The 24,656-nt window shown below is 44.1% G+C and overlaps 3 protein-coding genes across 6 annotated transcripts in view; all 3 read right to left on the bottom strand.

The window, feature by feature from the left end:
• Window positions 1–5,484: 5,484 nt before the first annotated feature.
• Window positions 5,485–14,144, bottom strand: exo5 (exonuclease 5). Its single transcript, XM_084442207.1, has 6 exons — window positions 13,997–14,144; window positions 13,713–13,806; window positions 12,569–12,795; window positions 10,708–10,815; window positions 8,182–8,354; window positions 5,485–7,982 (listed from the first exon to the last, which is right to left on the bottom strand). The coding sequence occupies exons 1-6, from the start codon at window positions 14,100–14,102 to the stop codon at window positions 7,278–7,280; spliced, it is 1,413 nt and encodes a 470-aa protein (XP_084298333.1). The 5' UTR covers window positions 14,103–14,144; the 3' UTR covers window positions 5,485–7,277.
• A 2,069-nt stretch (window positions 14,145–16,213) lies between these two features.
• Window positions 16,214–18,664, bottom strand: rflnb (refilin B). Of its 2 annotated transcripts, none has more exons than XM_084443397.1 (3): window positions 18,035–18,664; window positions 17,671–17,765; window positions 16,214–17,457 (listed from the first exon to the last, which is right to left on the bottom strand). In XM_084443397.1, the coding sequence occupies exons 1-3, from the start codon at window positions 18,227–18,229 to the stop codon at window positions 17,139–17,141; spliced, it is 609 nt and encodes a 202-aa protein (XP_084299523.1). In that variant the 5' UTR covers window positions 18,230–18,664; the 3' UTR covers window positions 16,214–17,138. The 2 variants fall into 2 exon arrangements, with proteins under 2 accessions (XP_084299523.1, XP_084299524.1); XM_084443398.1 differs by having other exon boundaries at window positions 17,671–17,732.
• Window positions 18,665–18,992: 328 nt separating this feature from the next.
• The window catches only part of vps53 (VPS53 subunit of GARP complex), a 33,197-nt gene continuing 27,533 nt past the window's right edge, over window positions 18,993–24,656 (bottom strand). For all 3 annotated transcript variants that reach the window (XM_084440664.1, XM_084440662.1, XM_084440663.1), the window contains 2 exons: window positions 21,135–21,239; window positions 18,993–20,674 (listed from right to left, as the gene is read on the bottom strand). In XM_084440664.1, the coding sequence (XP_084296790.1) occupies window positions 20,504–20,674; window positions 21,135–21,239 (276 nt within the window). In that variant the 3' untranslated portion in view covers window positions 18,993–20,503. The remainder of the gene's footprint in view (window positions 20,675–21,134; window positions 21,240–24,656) is intronic.

Genomic DNA, 24,656 nt, shown 5'->3' with positions numbered 1-24,656 from the left:
CATGTAGTCAATGATATCATGTTCTACTCAACATCTCACAAATTCAATTTTCCGGTAGGCAGACGATGATTACTTACCTTGAGCGAAAAGCAATTCCCTGCAGAGGGAGAAAGCTAATCTTGTGTTAGCATGATTAATACTTTGGGTTGGGTATACATATTTCCATTAAGTCTTTTCAGAGGGATTAAGGACATGTTCCAAAATCAACGCTGGCAGCTTTAAATTCCTACTTGTCATCCCACTTCCTTGAAATAAGAAAGTGCTTGCGTTGTTGGTTGTACTATATGACTCCTTAGGTGCCTGTTCAGAGCTTTGCATTATTAAATGTAATATGGCTACAGGGATATGATAGGAAGAGTGAAGTTTATAAAAACTTTGAGTGTTGCTGTACTGACATAAATGTGGGGTGGGAGTGGAAGTGGACCTTTTAATGTCGAGAGAATGTACTCACTCCAAAAGAAAACGGGCCTAATGAGCCTTCCCCCCCAAGAGCAACAAAGCTCGTTACCTGAATAAGTCACTTTTTAGTTCTTTTCAAGTCATGTTTTCCTTTGTTGTGTCCGAAGGATAGTCTAATTATCTTGTTTGTCACTGGCTCAGTGAAGTGATGAGCTATACACATCTCTGCAACAGGCTCATCAGGAAAGACAGCTAAAGACTGGTGCAGCAGAGAGGGGGTCTGGCAGGAGAAGAGAGGGACAGCACTTTTAGAAAGTAGACGCGGAGAGGTGGCCAGAGATAGAGGGAGATCATGAACAGAAAGAGAGAGAAAGAGACGGGGGGGGGGGGGGGGGTGAGAGATAGAGAGAACATGAAATAAACAGAGGGAGAGCAAGGCCAGTTACAGCACATTAGTGCCTCTGCTCTTATTCCTGATGACGGGGAGTTTGTGGAGACGAGGGAGGGCGAAGGGCGAACAACAGGAAGCACTTTACTCCAGCAGGAACGGTGGTACAGGGCTTTTAAGGGCCTGAATGCGTGTCTTTAGGGCCAGAGTAACTTCATTAGTGTCTGGGAGAACAGATGGGGGGGCAGAATGTATTTACTGTAGAGGAGAGCAAACACTCTATAGAGACAGCCATCTTCATAGTAGAATTGTTAGCAGACTCCATCTGATTGGGCAGTCTGCCTTACAGCTGCATGCGTTACCAATCCATTTGTGTGAGTAGGTCATTAGATTAATTCATATGAATGAGTATGTGTGTGAAAGGTGAGGAGTGTGTGTGTGTGTTCGGTGTGTGTGTCTTCCTTTCAAATATTACCAAGGGGATCAGCCCTATATGGCAGACTCTTGAGAGACAAAAAGTCAATGTGGATGGTATTGAGATCTCTGTTGATCTGCACTCCTGAGGTGGAGTCCATCTGAAAAACAAGCAAACTATTCTGTGTATCACACTGAGGCATCCGTTAAAAATAAAAAGATGATTCAGTATGGCTACTTTGTCAACCTCGGGAGGGTCTGCTAGGATAGTTGCTCTACTCACTAGGCTGCCCAGGATTCACCATTTTGAAAACAACTACTTTTCGAGCTCTAATTAAATTAGACTGCATGAAATGAATGAAAGTGGCTCATATGAATGTGTCTTGTGGAGGCTCAATGTATACTGTACCAAGGTTAAGGTCAGAGTTAGAGCGGCGTGACAGTTCACAACATTGTGTAGTGAGTTTACACGTGCATGAGTTTACAATGTTTGTCACACCGTGGTTAAAAGTAAACTGCAATAAGGAAGTACTCAGTCCATTCAGTCTTCGCTTAAAACACACCTCAGATTCTACAGCGTGTTTCACAAGCCTCCAAGTTTCTGTTTTGTCAGTTTAAAATGCCAGACACGTGATGCGTTCAGTGCACCAATGTGTCATAGGTGATAACGAGGATGCAAACCAGACGGCCATGTACTCCAATGGCGACTCACTGTCCAAACTAAACTTCCCCTTCGCAGCTCCTGGCAAAAGACCCCCTGATTCAATTAAAGAAAGAGACTGATAAAGGAACCTTGGTTAAACCCTGCACACATGCCTACAGGTTAAAACAGGCTTGAACAGGCTTGTTTTTTTTACGTGAGGTAGAAAGACATTGTAATTGTTTGAGGAGAGTTTGGACATTTTGGACCCTCATCAATTCACTTCAGTAGCCATGTTTCCATCCAAACATTTTATGCGAATTAAGAATGAAAAATGCCTTATGAGCTGGGTTTCCATCCAAATGTATCGCAAATTTTTAGCGAATTTTATGAAAATCCGCAAAAGAAAATGCGAATGTACGCACGTTTCCATTCAGTTTTGTTTTGCGAATATTGGGAGTCAGCATGTCGAGCTGCTGACTCCCAATATGGTGGCACTTCTTGTGAAAATGAAAATAAAAATGCAAAAAACACCCGTAGAAGAAGAGGGCGCAATTAAATAACATCATTAACACTAGAACCGCCGAGGCTCACTATATATATCGGCCAGTAGCCGTTGAATGCCTAAGAACGCATAGTTTTTTCGTATATATATACGGTCTTAGGATTGTACTGTACAACTCGAGGCTTAATTTTGTCCTTTCATACTACTAACACAATGACTATATGGCAATAAAATAACACAACAACATGTTATTTTCACAATTTAACAATATAACAGTATAGCCTACACTTCACAAAAGGATGAACGATGAAACGGCTAGCCTACAAGAACAGCATTTTGGCCAAGGATCCAAATAAAACAGAGGCCTAGCCTACTGTAGGCCTACAGATGCAGCATAGAATGTAGATACATAATAATTATCTAATTAATAATTATCCAAGTTAATAAATGAGAACGGATCGCTTTTTACGGTAGGCTAGGCCTATGCGTCTTGTGATCACAGATGCAGCATATATATAGAACTTAGATGTTTAATAATTATCTAATGAAATTAATAATTATCTAATTATCTAGTTGATATAGGCTATGAATACAACAATAAGCTGTTTTATTGGCTATGGGCCACTAGTTGTAGGCTATACACGACTTGATGCGCTCTGCTCTTACGCGCGGTTGATGCGCTCTGCTCTTACGCGCGGTTGAGGCGGAAGCTCAAATACACTTTGCACATATCCTCTGCACCTTGGCAGTGCAACTGCCACAGACAGCTTTGGTGCACTTCGTGCATTGGTAGACAGTTCTGTTCTTGCTGCAGCTTGTCTTCACCATGCAGGTATTTTTGGGGGGGTGTTCTTCTGTGGACACTGCGAGGGGTGCCGCCGGTGGCTGTTTGGACACCAGAGCGCGCAGCTCTTCAGCCAACTGGAGGATGAAGTCGCGTCTGGGGAGGCTCTGTAGACTATGCGTCTCTCCACCAGTCCCCAGCGAGTCCAAGCTCCCCCAATGAATAATACTTATTTATAATAGCCTACATTGCGCGAAACTGTGCATATAATAGGCTGTACATAGCGCGAAACTGCGCATTCCCTATAGCCGTTCATTGAACAGCTGGCGGCTGATATAGTTATAAATAAAAAACATACACAATATTGTTTTTATTTGAATGATCTTGAATATATTTAACAATAGGGGGTGCAACATAACACCATTTTAGGAAAAGTCATTGACTGGCGGACTTCAATGTTTTATTAAAATATAGCCTAGTTATGTGCAAATGAAAACCCAAAATCGTCCAATAAGTCTTTGTAGTGTTAAGAGAGCGTCTCATGTCAACAACTTTTTGGTCAACTCACAGGTCTGTACTGAACGACTAAAGTCGAATTTTCCTACTATCGATACGCACTTTTCCACCTCCTCCGAGTGTAAAATCTTTTTTGCGATATTTCGGCCTTTTTTCGAATTTCTGCCGTTTCCATTCAAAATTTTTTTCCGCAATTTGGGAAAATGCAAATTTTAAGAGGTGAATGGAAACCCGCTCTCGGAAACAGTAAAATCCGATTAAATGTCCTGAAAATTGACAAAAAGTTTATACTGTCGATCTCGTCGGTATTTCTCTTGTTCGATAAAAGGCTTTTGTGATAAATGCTTTATCCGATTTAAAGCTCTAGATGGAAACGTACGTTCACCGGCTTTATTCGCATTCATATTTTTAGCGATCCTCACATAATTCGATTGACAAGTGGATGGAAACATGGCATCAACAGGTCTGTAGACGACGCATTTAGCATGGGACTCCGCTTTATTCTTAAGCACCTAGACTGCCCCGGTACCTACTGTACACCAGGATCTAGTTTTAGGACTTAAAGGACAATGCTCGTTTTTGACAACCTGGACCTTATTTACGACATATTATAAGACGTTTGACTCACCGAGATCACTTTGGTGTAGTTCGGAGGCATGTAGAAGAAATTCAAAATCCAGTGCGAGCCAGTATATCCATGTAATGGCGGTGGTCGGGGCACTTAGAATGCAGTTTCTAAAAATCTATTTTCTGCCGCGAAACGGTTGTTTTCATCAATCTGTCTTGATGAATCGCTAGTTGTGCTTACATAGAGCATAGGCCTGTTGTGGTTTTCACATGCCATGATCTTTCGAAACGTCTTTCGAAACGAAATAGCTTCCTCACTTGCTCAAGCACGCATTCGCACAGCGCGCAATCATTGCTCCAGCACGCTTTTACACACGGGTTTACCCACGTGGCAATGGAGCAGTGGCAGGTTGGTAGGGCCCACTGCTATCCTGTGATCCCCACCCAGTTTAGCCTGGAGTCGCAAGACTCCAGTTACCGTGCGCTGCCGCTGGGAGGCAAGGGGGGGTCTTGGTGAAGGAGAGGACTGACCTCGGAAGACTTACGCACTCGGCTTCCTTTGCCCAATCTAGAGTTGGCCAGCGGCAGGGGCTAAGGGAGGGGAGTCACATGCATCACTACATGCAACGGCTCTCTAGCATGCTGCACTAGACGCATCACTGCACCCTGCGAGCGAGCGAGCCAGCACACAAAACACACACACACGTACACATACACACACAATGCGCTGACATTCCTGGACCACCGGCATGTCTTACTTTATGTATACATTTTACATGTGAATTATGTACACTTGTTTTAAATATTGTTGATATGTTGCTGTTTTTGTACTTATATTATGTGAAAGTCTTTCCTGTGTTTTTGTGTGTTGCTTCTGTGTCCTTGTGCACCACCATGTTTTACACTCTAGCCCCACCTAGAGGAGAAAACCTATCAAAGCAAGAATGGTGTGTTCACTGTGTGTGTGTGTGTGTGTGTGTGTGTGTGTGTGTGTGTGTGTGTGTGTGTGTGTGAGAGAAAGAGGTAGGAGAGAGAGGAAGAGAGAGGGGAGCTCCTTCTATGTCAAGGTTCAGGTTACAAAGCAAAGAATTTCGCTTGTAATACATGATCATAACACAAAGATTAGACTTTGAAAGACAGCATGTCAACAGGTATTGTGTTAAAAGTATTTACAGATCTCAGATCATAAAGACTTGTAGACACTCATATTTGGGGATTCAGATTATTCATTCACATAATAAAGCTGATATATAAAAACATATCGAGTTGGTTTGAAAGTTATTCTTAAACCCAAATATCAAAAAACATTTATTCTTGTGGAATGCAGTAGTTTTAGTTCATTGCTTTATCATGAGGCTAAGCATGAATACATACAGTTATGGATAATTAGAAGAGCACAATTATTATGCATGCTTTGGACCATTAATAGCAATGCCCTTCTGTCTCAACCATCCCCCATGGCATTTGGTCTTGGCAGCATTAGCAGTAGGCTACTCCTGGATGTTATGAGCTCGTGTTGCTAGCCTTGCTCAAGGGCACAAAGGTGTGCAAGTATTGATGGGAACTCACCCAGTAGCTCTCCAGACACTGGATAAGTTCCCACCTTGTAAAGTGGCCTTGGGACTTGAAGCAGTGACCTTTTGGACACTGGTGTAATGCTAATGCTAGCTACTGCCCAGTCGAATTTCAGTTAACTTATTAATGGGTGCCAGGTAAACTCTGAGTTACTGCTAGAGCTTAGATCACACCCCCCCCCAAAAAAAGCGTGACCCAACACTCACTGTGAGCCAGTGCAGGTTCGGTCCGAGCCATTCGCTGCATTTATGGGCCCAAGCCTGGTTTAAAACCAAACATTTCTTAGTAAATTGGCTGGTTATAAGTAAATTAATTGAGTTGTTTGAATGACAAAACTCTGTTCAGAATTACTCGCGGGATCTTACTGAATAGCCTACTTCCTCTGGCAAAGGAATCACAAAGTGAGTGTGGTGCAGGCAGCGAAAACCTGACACATTTCAAAGCATCACCTTTGATTGACTGGATATGAAAACATAATTGACACAAGAAATTAACAATCAGACTTTGTGGATTAGAGAGAATTTGAATGACAGAAATATGCTCATATGGTCAAATATGGGCATGTTGCAATGTATTGTAACACTGTAACCTGTTGTAACCTTATTATGTATCGATCACTGCTGTGATTGATACATAAGGTTTAAGGTTACAATGTTACAATACATATACCATTCCGATTATCACACCAAATAAGTTACACCCCCTCCCTCAATTATATATATATTTTAAAAAGAAGAAATAAAGACCTTATCTCTATGATGATCTGTGATCTCTGACCATGAGACCGGCCCAGCCCTGGCCTCGAGTTCAGGCAGAGAATGAAACCTCTAGTTACTGCTACTGTACACTGCTTTAGTGTTGACAATTTTACACTACTCTTCAAATATTAGTTTATAGCCATGTACACAATGGATCTCTATGGGCGTACAGTATATATGGGCATATGCCCATAGAGATCCATTGTGTACCACAGTAGCTGTGACATGAGCAATGAGCACTAATATCTCATGAGTGCACAGTCATTTATGTGGACTCTTGAATAAGATCATAAATAACCCTATAATAGGGCTTATAATGCGAAATACCAAACTAGTCCTTTAAAGGCATAGTATGTGATTTTGGCAGCATCTATTGGTGAGGTTGCAGATTGCAACCAACTGAATACAATTAGGTACATGGTGCAACATGGCGGGCTCTGTGGAGGGACCCGTTCCCTATGTAGATATAAAAGGCTCATTCTAAGGTAACAAAAACACAACTATTTTCATGGGATTATACACACTAATTGAAACATATGTATGAATATATTCAATTTCTGCCAAGTCCATTCCACTAGATGCCACTACATTATAAAGAGTGCACTTTAAAACAATCAAATGCCTTACAATATTAGTACAAATGAACACTAACATATTGCCATGTTTCCCACTGGACCCGGACCCATTGAGGTAGGCTACTACAGTACGGTGCACACTGTTACCTGCCCAAATCAACCTAAAACACATGGACTGCCGGAGATCTCCACTATGGGGTTCTCTTCCCTGGAACAACTCCTCTTGGGACCATCCAACACATCAGCATCCAACTGGGGAGTATCTAACACAGGATCCAACTTAGGACCCTCCAACCTGCTGGGACTTCCAAACATTTCACTAGCCAACACAGGGGCACCCAAGACAGAGCCAGCCAATCTAGGACTATCCAATTTGGGAGAATCCAACTTGGCTCTCTTATTGCCATTCTCTGACAGTTCCTTTTGTGACATACCCTTCCTCCAATCACATATCTCCTCATAGGGGCACATCTTACACTTCCACGCATCCTCAATGTCCACTCCCTGGGGCTCCCTCTCCCCCCTCCAGTAGGCTAAGTATCCCCTGAGCTCAACCCTGAGCTGGTCTTCCTCAAACTTTACCTCCCTGGTCCCAATAAGGCCTCCGGAGCTCTGGTGGGTGTATTCTATACATAACTGGTCCACTCCTTGTATGTTGTTGGAGGCTAACACAGCCAGTAGCACATCCAGGAGCTCCCCCAGTGTGGCTACAGTGTAGCCCATGGTCTCTGCCTGTTCCCGGATCGCGTCACTCAGGGCCTGCTGAGGCTGCAGATGTCGCTCCTGGAGGTGCAGGATGAGCCAGTCTCTCTCTAACTGGCCTCTTACCATGGCATCTAACAGGAGCTTGTACAGGCCAACCTCAGAGAGAGAGAGAGAGAGAGAGAGAGAGAGACATAAAAACAATAAATAAACATTATGTGAAATTCCACTAAAATAGTACAGGAATGATCTGACTGTTGTGTGACAGTTGCAAAATGATATATTTTTATTGTCCCAGAAGGGAAAATTGTCTCCACCATATGCTGCTGTGCATCAATAAGAAAACAAATTTGGCTACCTGTAAGGCATGCCCCTTGGCCTGGGCGGAGCCCGGGAAGGAATTCTGACCGCGAGTCTTCAGGTCACTCAGGACCAGCTGGCCAGAGTCATTATGACACAAGTCATCAACTATGCCCGTAAGAAACACTCCTTCCAGCACCCCGAAAACTCCCAACTCCCGGACATGCTGTCCTAGAATATACACACGCAAACACACACATGTCAATATACCACAACCAGTCAGTATCTGCAATGTGGTTAGAGGCTAGGTGAATGTGGTTAGAGGCTAGGTGAATGTGGTTAGAGGCTAGGTGAATCTACATTACATTACAGTCATTTAGCAGACGCTTTTATCCAAAGCGACTAACAATAATTGCATTTAACGTAGGAAGAGCCAATGTACTACTACTTGCCAGAACTCACAAGTGCATCTTCTTTCTAAAACAAACAAGTGACTAAGAGCATAATCTAGTGCTGAAGGCAAAGTGCAAGAATCACAATCTAAAGTACAGTGCAATATAATATAATAAGTGCTTAGGTGGGAGGATTGTTGTAGTACTTCTTGAAGAGATGAGTTTTGAGCCTGCGACGAAAGATGGGCAGAATCTACTCAATCTCATCTTAATAATTATTCATTAGAATCCCAGTGAGGGTGAGACCCTGTGGGCTGAAGAATTACAGTAATATCCCTTAGAGCAGGGCTCTGCAATCTGCCGCTCTTTAACCCCCTCTACAGTGGCTCACTGGCTTTGACAAACATTATATGGAAATGAATAACTAAATAAATATATTACTATTAAATACATTTATTTATTACTAAAATAAATGGTAATGTTGGCATTCAAGTTAGCTAACTAGCTAGATAGCAGCTAGCCTCGTGAGACCATCCTGATTTTGTGATCTGACATTCTGTTTCTTTCGCAAATCAGTCTGGATACTCTCCATAAAGATCAGTTTGTGCCAGATCAGAAAACAATCTCGCCAATCAGCGTTGGTTATGAGGAATTTGAAATACAAACAGGCAGGGTGGGTTTAAGTGTGACGACAGTGAGGAGCGGTTGAAGTTAGCGCGTGATTGATGTTGATACACAGATGGTTCATTCAATCACCTGCCAAGTAATTTTGAAAGTGTCTGCCCTTTTCCAAGCAATACCAAAGGAGATTTCCTCCCAGATGATTATGCGAAGCAAACTATCTGGCGCGTCAAGTTAGATAGCAGCAGACTATAGAAATTCAGAATGCAGGAAATGTAGTGTTTGGTGCTCAAAATTTCCCCCTTGGACCCCCAGACACCCCTGCCCCCCTTTATGTGTCCCCCTGGGTACATATACCACCACACCTGAAAATAAATCTAAGGGGAAGCATTACCTTCATTTTAAGCTCAAATATGTTTTGCAGCTCCAGTCAGATTTTGTATTCATTTTTTGGCCAGAAATGGCTCTTTTGATAGTACAGGTTGCCGACCCCTGCCTTAGAAGAAAGCTGGAGCTGGGCCCTTGGACTGGGGCTCCGGGAGACATGCAAACTGCTTTGCAGATCATCTGATGACAGCTTTGTGTTAACGTTAGCCATCTGAGCCAATGGCCAGCAGCCAGTGTTCATTCAGCATCAGTTTACTTTAAGTTGTAGCTACTGTTTGGCAAGTCACTCGACTCGCTTCATATCTTTACTGCTAATTTACTTAACCAATACATAATGGCAGCATATCTTGCTGGTTAGTTAAGCGAAGACCGCTAACTATCTTGTTATTCAGGAAAAAAAATGTTGAGGTCCAGATAGACGTTTACTAGCTAGCACCCACTAGGATGAGTTACAGTAGCTAATGTTACTGGCAGAGGCTTGTATTCAACCATGTGTTGAATGAATGAAGGAAAGTGTGTATGTATACTACTGTAGCTACAGTAGGCTAGGGCCTATACAGGAAGTGTAATAGGACTTATTGCATTTGCTTCAGACTGCTGACACTAGAGTCAGCTGTTACTCTCTTCTGTCGTCCAGTTGCTTTGAAGTCCCGGGAAAACCTTCCCCTACAATTAGGAATTCTCAGAGGTAAGGTAAGATTATACGTCAGGAAAGCCCAGCATGGGGTCAGGGGATAAGCCCCACCTAAGCTCAATTTGATGGTCCTAGTGTTTTCTCAACTGCTTTACTTCCGTCTTGAGTTCAGTCACATTATCGCATTACTAATGCACATGTGTACGGAATAATCATATTATTGGCATAAACCAACAATTCTCGGGTTTCAAGTCGAGTTTCTCGTGGTCATGTAAAGGCACTGATGGTGTTTACTGCAGAATTCCCAATCATGCGTCATCTGCAGCCTCAATCATACATGCCAGTCATACATGACACGTCAGGCTGGATGGACCAATCCTGTCCTAATAAAAGATGTGTGCCTGTTTTTAACAGATTAATGTGGTTCTATTCAGTATTTTTAACTCATTGTTTCCACCTATTTTTAGCGGAGAAATCAGGCTTCATGTCCTCAGTCTCTAGTTGAGCGCAGTGTTTAGAGAATGACTTGTGAGTCTAACAACCACCATACCTGCTTGTATTGCTCTGATCTTCTGCAGCATGTTGAGGAAAAGCACCGCCTCTCTGTCCTCTCTGGTAACCACAGGCACTGACACAACATTGGGATGGGCCTCCAGCTCTGAACACACAGGGAATGGGAATGGGTTGTCACTGTGTGGCTACAGCACAAAATACTTAGTAACACTTTACAATAAGGGTACACTAATAAGCGTTAGTTAATGCATTATTAAGCATTAAGTAACAGTTAACTAATGTCTCTATTAACCATTTACTAATGTTATTTATGTAAACTAAGGTTAAGTAACCTAACCCTAACCTTAACTAAGGCATTAATTAACATTAATAACCTAACCCTAAATAAGCATTAGTTAACAGTTAACTGATGTTTTTTGTGACCCTTATTGTAAAGTGTGATCAAATACTTTGTGTCAACTGAAACTTGTCTTAAATTCTGACAAAACGAAACTTGTTTTGCCACTGAACTTACCATCAATTGTCACTTTTCAGGGAAAAGAAACATACTGTTTCTTTGTACAGTATCTTGGAATTTTAATTGACAATCTCTCTTTTAAACCACATATTCAGCTCCTGGTGAAGAAGCTGAAGCTGAAATTGGGTTTTTATTTCAGAAATACGTTTTGTTTTTCTTTTGAGGTTAAACAGAGACTTGTTGCTGCTACATTCATGCCTGTGCTTGATTATGGTGATGTTCTGTACATGCATGCGTCTGTAGCTCAGTTGGTAGAGCAGGTCGTTCAGTGATCGAAGGGTCAGTGGTTCGAATCCCAGCTCCAACTGTCTACATGTCGAAGTGTCCTTGAGCAAGACACCTAACCCCAAATTGCTCCCAATGAGCAGGTTAGCACCTTGCATGGCAGCTGCCGCCATTGGTGTGTGAATGTGTGTGTGAATGGATAAATGAGAGGCCATTGTAAAGCGCTTTGAGTGCCGCTAAGGTGGAAAAGCGCTATATAAGTGCAGTCCATTTACCATGCTTCCTCTCAGTGCCTCAATGCAATCAATACTGTTTACCATGGTGCTTTGAGATTCATCACAAACTGTAGAAATCGTACTCATCACTGCACCTTGTATGATCGGGTTGGATGGTCTGCATTGTCTACTCGTAGAATTATTCATTGGTACATCATTATTTATAAGGCAATTCTTGGTCTTCTTCCTTCTTACCTCTGTGCCTACATTTTACAAAAAAGTACTGGGAAATACTCCTTAAGATCACAGGACTTCTTGCTGCTGTCTGTTCCCAAAGTCAGAACAGAAAAGGGGGAAATGGCTTTTAGTTATTCGGCTCCTTCTGCCTGGAACATGTTACAAATTGATCTCAAACTTGAGGAGCAGGTCTCAATAGATGTTTTTAAATCCACTATGAAGGTTTTAGAGGTGGATTTAACAGTATGTTCATGTTTTTAACTAGCATATTGCCATATATGCTGACTTTGTTCCTGCACACTGTCTTTGTTTTCACATTAAAACATTTTATTGCTGCTTCGTTACTGACAAAGGTCACATACCAAAATATTGCAGCAATAAAAAATATCTGAATGTGCAATAAGCAATTGACCACTAGATGCAGTGGGTTACACAGGATTTTGCAACAGCTACGGGGCGTTCCTTTTTCATTTCATTACTTGTATTTTTCTCCTATGCACCTGTCCACAGATAGGTGCGTAGTTGCATGATGTACTAATTCCATAATGTAGCCTATAGCCTCACATAAATCTAACTTAATGAAAATATCTTGATCTGAGCTGTGACATCAAACGACCAGCAGGGCCAGGAAAGACTATTGTAGACTGGAGCAAGACTCCAAAGATGTCGCCATTTGGGTTAACTCACACTTTAAACATGCTTACGTCTGGCCAGATGAATGCTAGCCCCAGTGGTCACTTTAGTCGCCTGCATCTCTTTCCTCCTCACCAGCGGCTTGATGAGGCCATACACCATCTTTATCTCACACCAGGACTGGTCACACAGCTGGGTGACACTGAGGTGCGACTTGAAGAACCTATCCATTGGTCTCACGTTGGGGATGGATAGGTCTTTACTCCATCTTGTCTTAGGCCAGACAAAGTAGTCAGCCCTGAGACATACACACATGTACACAGGAACAGATAAAACAGAGACTGAATCACACACACTAAAGAGTGAGTTGTGGATCAACTGGAACATGCTCATAGAGGCTCTAGACCATGGGTGTCAAACTCTGGCCCGCGGGCCAAATTTGGCCCGCAGTGTAATTATATTTGGCCCGCGAGGCAATACCAAATGACTACTAGAGCTGGCCCGCCAGTATTATACAGCGCATTCACCGCTAATACTACAAATCCCATAATGCTCTGCTGTTGTTTTGGCCCGTCAATCAAGACAGGACCCAGAAACGCCCTCTCTTCTGTGACAGTAGTCATAGCAATCTCATACTACAACTGTAACCGTGTTACCCCTTCTTAAAAATGGCGAAAAGAAAGGCAGAAAACAAGCTTTCTGGACAGGTGGGAGGCAGAATATCTGTTTACATATGTAAAAGATAGACCTGTTTGCCTTGTTTGTGGAGCCAACATAATACCACTGAATTTACACTTATACATTCAGTGTTGGTATTGACAACAAAGTTAAAGTATAAGGATCAGATATGTCCGCTGAGATTGGATATCATAGTGTTTCTGCAGTCATACCAGTCTAATGCAAGAACAAAAACACAGTAGCACAGTATGTGATTACATTTGCACAGCATTTCAAAGTAGCTAGTTAAATCATTAACTACAGTGGTCTAATGGCCTTGGAAAGAATGGGCCAGGCTGTTCTTTTAAGGACTCTTCACTGTTTAAATTCACTGGTTGAAAGTTGATTTTCATTTGTTCAATGTTGGCCCGCGACTTTGTTCAAGTTTTAAATTTTGGCCCACTGTGTATTTGAGTTTGACCCCCCTGCTCTAGACTCTAGGGCTGTGGTGACTGCTGTGCGTTGAACGATGCTGGTTAGATGGGAGGACGGATTTACTTTCTCTTCAGGATCTCATACTTCTTCTGCATGGGAGCCTTTGGAGGGGACTGTGGCTGTGCCTTTTGCTGGACACTGCATTGCTCAGGGGGAGCTGAAAGTCGTCACGTGGTAGAAGAGATGGATTATGTTGTGTCATGATAACCAACCGACAATTAATGCAACTTACAACAACCATTATGTATTCGATAAGACCAGCAAAACACGAGGAAGGGGCTATTTTAAATAGGCATAAATAGGCAAGTTAATAAATAGGTGTTGCAGCTGTAAGGGAGGCGACTCACCTAGGTGTTCTGCCTGTAGCGTTAAACTGAGTAATTCAGTATCGTTTATGTCTTCCCAGTCGTCGTTTGGCGGTTCCTCCGATGATTTGCTATTATCTGGATCCATTTGGAGGGCTCGTTGATTTTATTAAGCAGGCTTTGTCCGAAGTCCTGCTGCCGATCCCGACGTAGCCTACAATAAACAAGCCTACATCATTGACAACAACTACATGTCCGTACACATTCCACTCAAGACACACCCCCTTGGTGACGTCCGACCCGTTTCCTTCTGGCTGCCCTGAGAAACAGCTCCAGCAGTGCAGCCGTCCGTGGATAAGACTGGAGCATATCAGGTTGTCGCGCGAAAATACGCTTACATTACATAAAAGTCGGTTTGAGTGCTCAGAGGTGAGAAATAAGACAACAGTAGGCCTATAAATCAAGCAAAGGAATGCAAACTATGGATTGTGCAGGGAGGTTAGTGTGTCCATCCTTGATGCATCCTTGGCATGTGCAAGAGAGTTGGCCTATATTTCCGTTTCCATGGTGGCGTCCACCGTTTAGTTTACTTTCACATTAAACAATTTAGCTCCGTTGTTAAAAAAAACAGTAGCTATATGTTACTCTGCATAGAATGAATGTTAGGACCATGGATAACAGATTTATAGCAGGATTTAAAGAGGATGTAAAGGAGAAGAAAATTAGAAAAGACAAAGTCAAGGAGAAGAAACGTGGGTTGCCAAGAAAGGGTCACAACAACAGCTCACCTTCAAACTGACGATGCAGGTATTAAGATAAGGTGATGTCTCTTAGTCTACTGATGCACAATAATCCAGTGCCATCAAAAAGTCTCACTCATCAGCACCTATGACATAAATATGCCAGAAAGTTTGGAAATCATAGAATACAGTCCTGCACACCTAATGGCAGGCAAGACCATCCATAGCCCAAACTGACATGTTTTATAGAATAGTAAACCCACCTAGGAGGACGTCTTATTATAAAAACAGTTTGTCAGATGTTTCCATTCCACTCCACATCTTGCATGATGTATGACAAGATTTCCCACTCCCTTACAATCTACATTATGCATTAGCCCAAACAAATGGAAAAGCAGGTTCAGGTCCAAAAACGCATCATGAGAAATCCTGATTTTTAAGTGTCATCATCTCCCTTTAACCCCACAATGTCTTGCTGCAGATAAATTCAGTGCTGAGCAGGTCGGAAACGGCCTAAAACGACATTGAAGGGCTCCGACACCAAAAAGACCAAGGCTAAGAGTCAAACCAGTCTTCACACAGACAAAGGGCAGAGAGAGGCAAGAGGGAGACTCAAAGAAGAAGTGACAGGGACTTCACAAGACACTTTCCAGGAGCAGCATTCAGGGGACCAGGTTGACCTCTCCAGCCAAGCCAGGGAGTCTGGGGTGTCCTGGAGGACCCAGTGGCTGAGGCAGAAAGGATAGAGGTGTACTAAGCGAACAGGAGGCAATGGTACTTGGCCTCACAACATGGGGTGATCGGTAACATGACCTAAGGACCTTTCCGCCACCTGGAGAGCACAGTGGTGTCATCATCCTGCACCGCCTGTAGGTGGCAGTCATGTGACAAATCTATGACAATTTAGGATGATTGGCCAGTTTCATTTGTGACTTATGATTTTTGTAAATGGCCCTAACTTGCTAAGTATCTTTAAGTTTGTGAATATAGATCAAGGGTGCAGCCTTGTCATTTTCTTGTTTTAAACAGAACACTTTATTCTAAGCACTAGGCTATTATAGAAAGGGGGAAGGGTACAATGTTTTTACATATACTGTGGTGGGCCATAGTGCTGTAACTGTACTGCCCTGCAGAGGGTGTAGTTGTTGAAGAAAAAAAAGGTCACCTGTTGAATCTGCAACATGTAGATGTAGCGTAATGGTTCACTTGTTCCAAAATGTTAAATGTCTTGTCAGTGTGAGCAATATGAGCTGAAATTGTTAAACTCAGTATGAATACCACCTACCCACACCATCAAATTGCTAGCTTTTTAGTGGCCCAGCGAGCTAAAGGGGTGTTTCTTAGAAGTGGTCACGTGTTTGTATGGACCCAAGATTGAAGAGGCAAGTGAGGTGAAGCAATGCCAACGAGCAATGCAGTGACAACTGTTAGATGTGTACCCTCTGGTATGAGACCATGCAAATTCTAAAATCAGTAAGGTTTAACCATTCAAATAATTACAGCTTGTAATTCTGTTAAAACTGATTTTATTTCAAACTGACTAAAAAATAAAGAGCTTAAAACCAATAGACAAATTTAACTTCAGTAAGGCACATAGGGAGTCACAAGACAGCTGAGGCTTTAAAGTGTGTCCCTGTAGGATAAAAAGGTAAACACCCATGTATCACTAGGCTACAAATGGAGCTGATGAACACAAAATAAATACATACAAGACTTCTGTAGTAAACAAAGATAGAAGATAATGAACATAATGGTGCACGCAAACGTTAGTGAAAAGCTACTCAATATTAGCAGACACTGAACCATCTCTCACAATCTCTGAGCAATTATGACCCATACTCCTCAGTCCTCATTACAAGTCATTACCTACTTCCTCAATCTAAAACCACTTCAACTATTCAGCATAGCATTCAGATAAACAGAACTCGCAATTTACTGCCCTTTACACAATACCCTTTAAATAAGGTTAAATGTTGTCCGAAGAACCGCATAAGGTGTTAGAGCAAGATGAAGTTTGATGTTATGCTATCCATGCCAAGATAATCTGCTTGTGCCAACATTGTGCAAAAATAATCATGTGTACAATAACACCTCCCCCTTGTGTCTACAAACTAGAACTCTCACTTAACATGAAACCCTGCATGGAAACTACTGTTGGAAAATTGTAAGTTCATCAACCCAAACGCCAACGGTTACACTCGGACTGTGTTCAAACAGCAACATTCCAGACTACACTTCCCAAACACCCCTTCATATCTTGTTCAAATGCTCCTCTGGACAGCCATGGCAACGGTACCCCATCATCTGATGGTTCACAGTCCTAAGTTCAATGTCCTGTTTAAAGAGAAATTGCTCACGTTGACCTCAGTCCATGGTGGTCAGCCTGGTGAATAGTTATGCCACACAGTTATGCCAACTGCTTGTTCCTCAACCACCCTCTCCCCTCACTGGGGTATCCTGCTACGGTCAGTAGCCTCTAGCTCCACACTGGAGAGAAAGCGCCTGGCTAGCCGGCGGCTGTCATAACTCAGCTCTGTGGTGTAGACAGCGCGGGCGTGTTTGGGGTAGACAATGGTTGTGCTCTGGAAGCGCTGGGCTCGTTGACGAGGCTGAAACTCCAGTTGGGTCTTGTAGCGTCTCCAGGTGCTGTGGGATAGGGCCACGAAGGTCTGGCTGCAGTGATCCAGACCCAGGCCCCATGGCTGGAGGGCCACATTGTGGATGTAGTGGCGCTCAGAGCCGTAGCGTACTGACGAGGTGTATCTGGATTGTGGGGGTGGGGTCAAACGTTAGGGCATGGGTTATGTTGCTGAGATATTCACTTCTGTTGTGAAATCTTGTTACCTTGTGCACATGCTACAGGTCTAATACCACCACACAAAAGGTAGCCTATCCATTAGCCTACACGTCTAGCCAATTCCCAAAACACTTTCAGCACAGGCATATTTGTTCATGCAGTAATTCAAAACAGAATACCGTATTTCCTTGGGCGGAAGTGGATCAAGTTCTATTCCCTCTCCGTAGGACAACGGCTGCAGCTGGGGAACAGATCCTATCGGTAAAATTGGAATCTGCAAAGCAGTGAGCCGACCGTTAACTCGAGGAGAAAGGGTTTAGTGGAGGTGATAACGTATCCGTTATAGACATTTGCTGGACATGGTTCGGTGAGTCATCAAAACGGAGGATCATGCGAAACTCCTTAGGAAACAATGTTGCAACATTCAACTTTGCAACACTGACAAGCAACGTTTCAAAGATGTGTACGTTTTCCAGTAGCCTAACAAGGTAACGCATGTTAATTCTAACATATTCCAGAACGAAGCCAATCAGCGATACGTACCAAGGATGATCTGCCCTCGTCCTCAGAAACGGGGCTTATTGCTTCTTTATCTCCGCATGCGGGCAAAAGCCAGGCACTTGGACTGGGGCTGGGGGGCAGTCCGGAGTCCGGGCTGTCAAGTGCCCGTTCAGCTTTGCAGCTCATGTCCAATGGATCGTCGTCACACACATTCGGCAAGTTTAGTCTGCCCACCATTTCTTTCACTCCAGTTTCCAAATGGTCCCGCTAGTTAGGTAGGCTAGGTAGGTTGCTAAAGGCGTTTGAAAACGTGAAGTTTTAACCAGGTAGGCTATCGCACTGTATCGACCCCGTACAGCGCGAAAGCAGGGAGTGCAACCGACCTTCTTTTAATTTCCAGTGACCACGCAGCGACGAAAGCCTGACGGCGATTAGCTTGGATCAACTTGTTGCTTGGCAATAGGCTACACTTTACGGCCGTCGGTAATCCAGTGATTCCAATTCTTAAAAACCTTGCAACTATGCACGTGCTGCTTCTTGTTCTAAATCCCAAATCGTCATATGCATGGACCTTTCCCCAAAACAAGGATAATAAATAAAAACTTTACTTTTCAACTTAGCCTAGCAATATTTTTCAACTATGTGTCATCGGAGGAGGCACTCAGGTTTGCCTTCAAATTCTATCCTCTCGACTCAAAAGGGTTCATTGTGTGGGGAGTAAGTGCAGGGGAAGGAAACGCCTTTTAAAACGGCCCCTTGTTGCTGATTGGAGAGGAAGGATTTAGTGGCAACAAAACGAAACATGGGAACTCTTTCACCCCCACCCCTCATTGGCTGTAAAAGTGAACTGCAATCTGTATTAACCACGATGAGTATGCCTAGACAAGCGGAACAGACCATTGTCTGTGCTTTATTTGAAGACAGCAAAACAAGACAAGTAAGGTTAACTTTATGGCAAACCTTTATTAGTGTCATTTCACCAGTTGCCAATGTAGCCTATATTACTCTGAGAATACAAAGTATCAATTATTCACTTATCAACAGAAGGCAGGAATGTGCACATAAAAAGCATAATAGCATGGATATATTAATACATTTATCAAGGACATCAAAAGGGAGTAAGGCTCTCTGAAGACCATGTCCAACACCCCACACTATGATATTTGCCCTTAATTTCTTCAAATATCTTGATTCTCTTAAAATTTCAGCGAGTCATTGTAGATTTTTTATTTATTTTTAACTACAACCTCCATGTCAGCGAAGAGACATTTACCTCCTGTAAATGTAGCTTTTGAGGTCTCTAAATCCAATATTATCAATGGGGAAACCGGCAGGCTCCCTCCCCTTTGCACAGATTAAAGAGTTTCAGATGTTCCATTCAAACACATTCATACTCAGTCAACACCAGCCATTGGTAGCCTCGTCTCCTGTCAAATCTCTCCCCATCTTCAAATAACACACAGGGCTTGACAGGCTGGAGTTTCATAGGGGAAAGGAGGTTAAATAAATGAAAACACTTCACATTGTGCACACTTCTGTGCTCTCTCACACACCTACCCACTCACACTCTCTCACCATCTCTCCCTGGCCAAGGGCCCAAGTTAAAAAGGCATGAGCTGGTTTTAATTTCCCAACCAACCTTGAGGGAGTTTAAAACCCAAAAAGAAACAGCCTCGTGTCTAATTGAGGAGACAGGAAATCCCAAGATCCTCCCTGTCCCAGAACAGGGGGATTGAACCACTGAACTTGGACCAGACAGCAATGTGTGGTGGGACACCATCCTAGCACCATACACCCGTAGGACTCCTGAACCCACACTGAAGGGCCAGATGCAGGAAATGTACCCAACCTCTGAACTGCATCCACCCTTTCATGAAGCGAACCCATGGAGATACACCAATATACAGTAGAACAGCTTGAACATTCAGAGAATGTTGGCTTCAAATAAACATTTTCTGTTCCCAGTTAGAGAGAGGATGGGTGCCAGAGTGGCAGCAAGTTGCCTGAAGCGGTTTTGAGTTAGCTCAGCTGGTAGCTCTTGATTCCGTCATTAAGTGCAAACACAGTTCTCAGCAATGTACAGAGTGTATGATGTACAGTACATTTAATTATTTTACAAAGCCTGGGCCTTAAGTGTCATAAAAGGAGAAATGAAACAATTATGTATACAGACAGAAGTAAATGACTTATACGTGCCAACATCATTTAGCAGTTGAGGAAATTTCTTCATAATCCGACACTGACTTTGAAATCATGAGGTTCATATTAATGCCAGTAAAAAAAAAAAAAAGAAAGAAAAAGAAGAAACAATCGTCTCTCTGCCCAGTGCTACAATCGCCCATTGTGATTAAGCTGAGCAGGGAAAAGTCTTTGTGATGAAACTGGTTCTGTGTGTGTGTGTGTGTGTGTGTGCAACCAGAGGTTTTTCTTGTGTTTTTTTTGAGAGAGGAAAGAGTAGCCCAGTCTGAACCTTTCTGGGTATGGACTGCGTGTGCGTGTGTGTGTGTGTGTTCACAGTCGCTTCTTGATGAGCTTCTCTAGCCGGCGGATGCGGGAGGACTCCTGCTCAGGGGTGGGGGTGCTGAAGGAGAGGGAGGGGCCACCGTCGGCCCCTGATGGAGGGGTGGGCAGCCTCTGTCTGAAGAGCTCCAGCATGCTGCTCTGCTCACTGCGCTTCAGACCCTACACACACACACGCACACGCACACGCACACGCACACACACACACACAAAATGTTGAAAAATGGTCAGAATCACTCAATCTAAAATATAATCCGTCATGGAGGTTTTCCTCCGTTCCTCCTTAAAATGAGTATGAGAGAGATGAGGGGAAGGGCAGGGGTAGGACAGACTTTTGAGATCCGTCCATTGTCCACCAAGACACAGAAACGGACTCAAACACAGAGCAGGAACACATCCAAGGGAGAAGATGTAATAAAGGAACATCCGTGGCGACAGACCCGGTGAGGAAACTTGAGACATCACACAGGAAACAACAAGACGCAAGAACAGCATTTCACAACACAAGACAGCATGTGGACGGCAAGACAACAAGCTTGAAAGGGAAGGAAGAGGACAACAAGTGAAAACAGGAAACCTCACTCTCTCTCTATAGCCACAACAAAAGTAGACCCAAACCCACCTTCATGTCCAGAATTTTCTGGAAGGTCTCAGGGTTACCGTCAGCCAGGAGCTTGATGTAGTTGTCCACAAACACCACTGAGGGTTCATGTGGGGCCATTACCACCTGTGGAGAGGGAGGGTGAGATGAGTGAGACCCATACATTCACATCTTCATAACCTGGCTCGATATGGGATTTCAGACACACACCCCCAACCCCCTTCCTGTGAACTGTCACGGGACAACCCAGATCTGTAAATGATCCCACATGAGTCTGTACCGTACAACAAAAGAGGGGGGGTTGAGTATATCAGACAGGGTGCAAGTAAAGCTGCAAACAAAGAGCCAACACTGCAGAGCTATATTTAGGACCATCCCCCCTCACCCCCACCCTGCCCCCTCTTCTTTTTACAGTCCAATTACTCCACGCATGAGCGGACGGGAATTAGCTTCACCCGTAATTATTTTCCAGGTATAATGAGAGTCGGGGCTAAAAAATTGGCATTAGCTGAGATCAGAATTTTACAAAAAAAAAAAAAGGCGCAAGCCAAGTCTGTGGAGCAGACTGTTTTTTTTGGGGGGGGGGGGGGGGGGTTCCAAGAGTAGCGAGGGGAAAAATGTGGATCAGATAGCGCTGGGAGCCTGAAGCCTCGACAGACCAACACATGGTTGACAGACACCGCTGAGGGGGAAAAAAAAAGAAGAGTTGGAATTGAACCCCTCCCTCCCAGCCCAAAACATTTCTCCCTCGCCCCATACCAACATCCAACCAAGCCCGGCTCCTTTTCCAGTCCCAGAGAAACAGACAGCCGTAGAGGCCGAAATTGTGTGTGTGTGTGTGTGTGTGTGTGTGTGTGTGTGTGTGCGCGCGTGTGTGCACGTGTGTGTGCGCGTGCGTGGGAGAGAGAGAAAGAAAGAGAACGAGAGGGACAGTGAGAGCTGTGGATTGTCTGGAATTCTCCAGCTTCCTTCCCCTGTGGATGGAGTGATTTACAAAGCAACTGTCCTGGAGCAAGGCCAAGGGAAAGCCTTGAGGGACCTTGTTGTAGTTAGCGAGCTCGTAAAGACAGAGGAAGAAAAGGGGGGGGGAGTAAAACACATTCAGGCTGAATAGAGATGGTGGTGTGTGGAGGGTGTGGGGGTAGCCTTTCCACTCCCACCCCAGAAGAGAGCTTTGGTGGTGGGGAGAGAGGGCTGGGCTGGGCTGGAGAGCGTGGAAAACAGCCACGTCTCATGGGCCTCAAGCTGGCCAAGGAGGGCTGCCTCGGTGAGACAGAAACAAGACTAGCACACACACTCCAGCACCAGGTCTCCACTCCCGCCTGCTCTGGAACCAGAGCGCAGGCTGGGGCTCCGGCAGGCCATGTGAGTGATCCTCATCAGGATATCTGGGCTGATTTATCATGATATGGTACTTCAACTGCCTACATCAAACAGGGCAAAAATGAGGGTGTGCAATGTGCAGTGACCCATTAAATAAAATATTAACAATGTGGTCCACAATATAATTCTTTCTCACACTCAGATTTGGTGAGGAAGCTAAAGCAAATGTGTCACCATGTCGGTAGACCCCAGAAATGCGCTTCATGTAAGTAGGTATGTACTGTATTACCTATGGGCAAAATAGATTAAACATCTAATCAGCTCAGGATCCAATTTATAACCTTACATTCTAAAACTGCTCTTCTTCTCCAAAGCCTTCAAAGGCAATTAACGAGGCAGTGACCTCGAGTTGATAAAAATGACTTATCATAAGGCAGATAAGACCAGCGGTCCTATTTAATAAAGATCATCTTACTATCCGTGTTTAAAAACCTGGATGAAAGAAAACCTGCTGAATCCCACAATCACTTGAACTCTGTCACCGGTATAGAGTTCCACTTCAACTCTGCACCCGTGAATGAAATAGAAAACCATTGTTGAGGCTAGGGTTTGTTAGCGGAGGGAATGCGCTTGATTTCTATGAGTCTCTTTCAGTATCTGCATGTCAGGCCCAAGGTGGAAGCAATTACCTGAGAGAGGGAGAAAAAGAGAGAGAGAGAGAGAGGAAGAGAGAGGCACCTAGGCACCATGCAAAGTCAATGGCAGACAGAACTGTCGGACAGATTAGAACAATCCTTTCTTGGCTTGTATGGCTTTTCTCTCTTCAAGGCCGGTCCTTTGGATAATGGGCGGCAGCCAAAGGGAATGTATGTAAACACATTCAGGGCATTCCCCCCAAGGACTACAGGCCCTGTGTTCCACATGTGGAGCCGTCCATCCATACCCGTCCCAGGTGTCAGCAGCAACCGAGGTGACGACACGGGGGAGGCCACTAAACAGTTGTCCGAAGCCGTTTCAAAGAAATCGGCGGCCATCTTGGTAAGTGTGGCCGATAATGAGCGTGCAAAGCGAGACTGCACAAGGTTACAGCGTGTCTGCTGAGAGGAGTTGCTCGCTTGACACTGGGAATGTGCGTGTCTGAGCATTTGGAGGATCTTAAATGCAGACAGAGTATTACCATACTTTGAAACGGCACATCATTAAGCTAAAAAGTCTGGCGCACAAAGTCACGTGTATCTGGGACTTCACTGGCAAACCGGCATGCAAAGTACTCTGAGAATGATTGTCTTTTTTTTTTAGGTCCATCAGATGCATGACTGATTTTTACTTTGGAAATCAATGTAAATCTGCTAAAGGCATGGCAGAGAGCCACAGCCAGAGAGACAGTTGTGTACTGGAGAGACCAGGGAGAGAGACAGCTGTGTACTGGTAAATGGACTGCACTTATATAGCGCTTTTATCCAAAGCGCTTTACAATGGCCACTCATTCACCCATTCACACACCAATGGCAGCAGCTGGCATGCTAGCCTGCTCATTGGGAGCAATTTGGGGTTCAGTGTCTCGCCCAAGGACACTTTGACATGTGGGATTCGAACCGCCGACCCTACGATCATTGGACGACCCACTCTACCACTGAGCCACAGCCACCCCTGCTCTTGAGAGACCAGGGAGAGACAGTTGTGTACTGGAGAGACCAGGGAGAGAGACAGTTGTGTACTAATCCTGAGAGGCCAGACTGAGCTCTGGTGTCGCATGACCAGAGCAGGTTACAGTCTGACCATTAGACAGATCAAGGCTGCTTTCCAGCCTGATAAGGACAACAACAGGAAACCCCCCTCTAAGAGCCAAACCACTGTCTGGGTCGGGGGCAGAGCGGTGTGTGTGTCTCTGTGTCTGTGTGTGTGTGTGTGTGGGTGGGTGGAACCAAGGGTGGGGGTAAGTGGAGGTCTAGTTGAGATAGGGGCACAAGCCTCAGGGGCTGGGAAGGGTAGTGTGAGTGTGTGTGTGTGTGTGTGTGTGTGTGTGTGTTGAGGGGAGAGAGGCTACAGGGAAGGGTGTTTAGGGTGTGGTAAGCATTAATAAGCACATGCCATTGTTTTCTGACATCTCATAGTGCAACCCTAGAACAAGGCAGAGCAACTAAAGACCGTGCTAATAGAGTATTATCACCAAAAATATTTCTCACAGAATGTGTGTGTGTGTGTGTGTGTGTGTGTCAC

Source organism: Borostomias antarcticus (assembly GCF_949987555.1).
Source record: "Borostomias antarcticus genome assembly, chromosome: 1".
Lineage (NCBI taxonomy): Eukaryota > Metazoa > Chordata > Actinopteri > Stomiiformes > Stomiidae > Borostomias > Borostomias antarcticus.
Note: the sequence above shows the minus strand (reverse complement) of the source record. Positions and strands in the feature narration are given on the sequence as shown.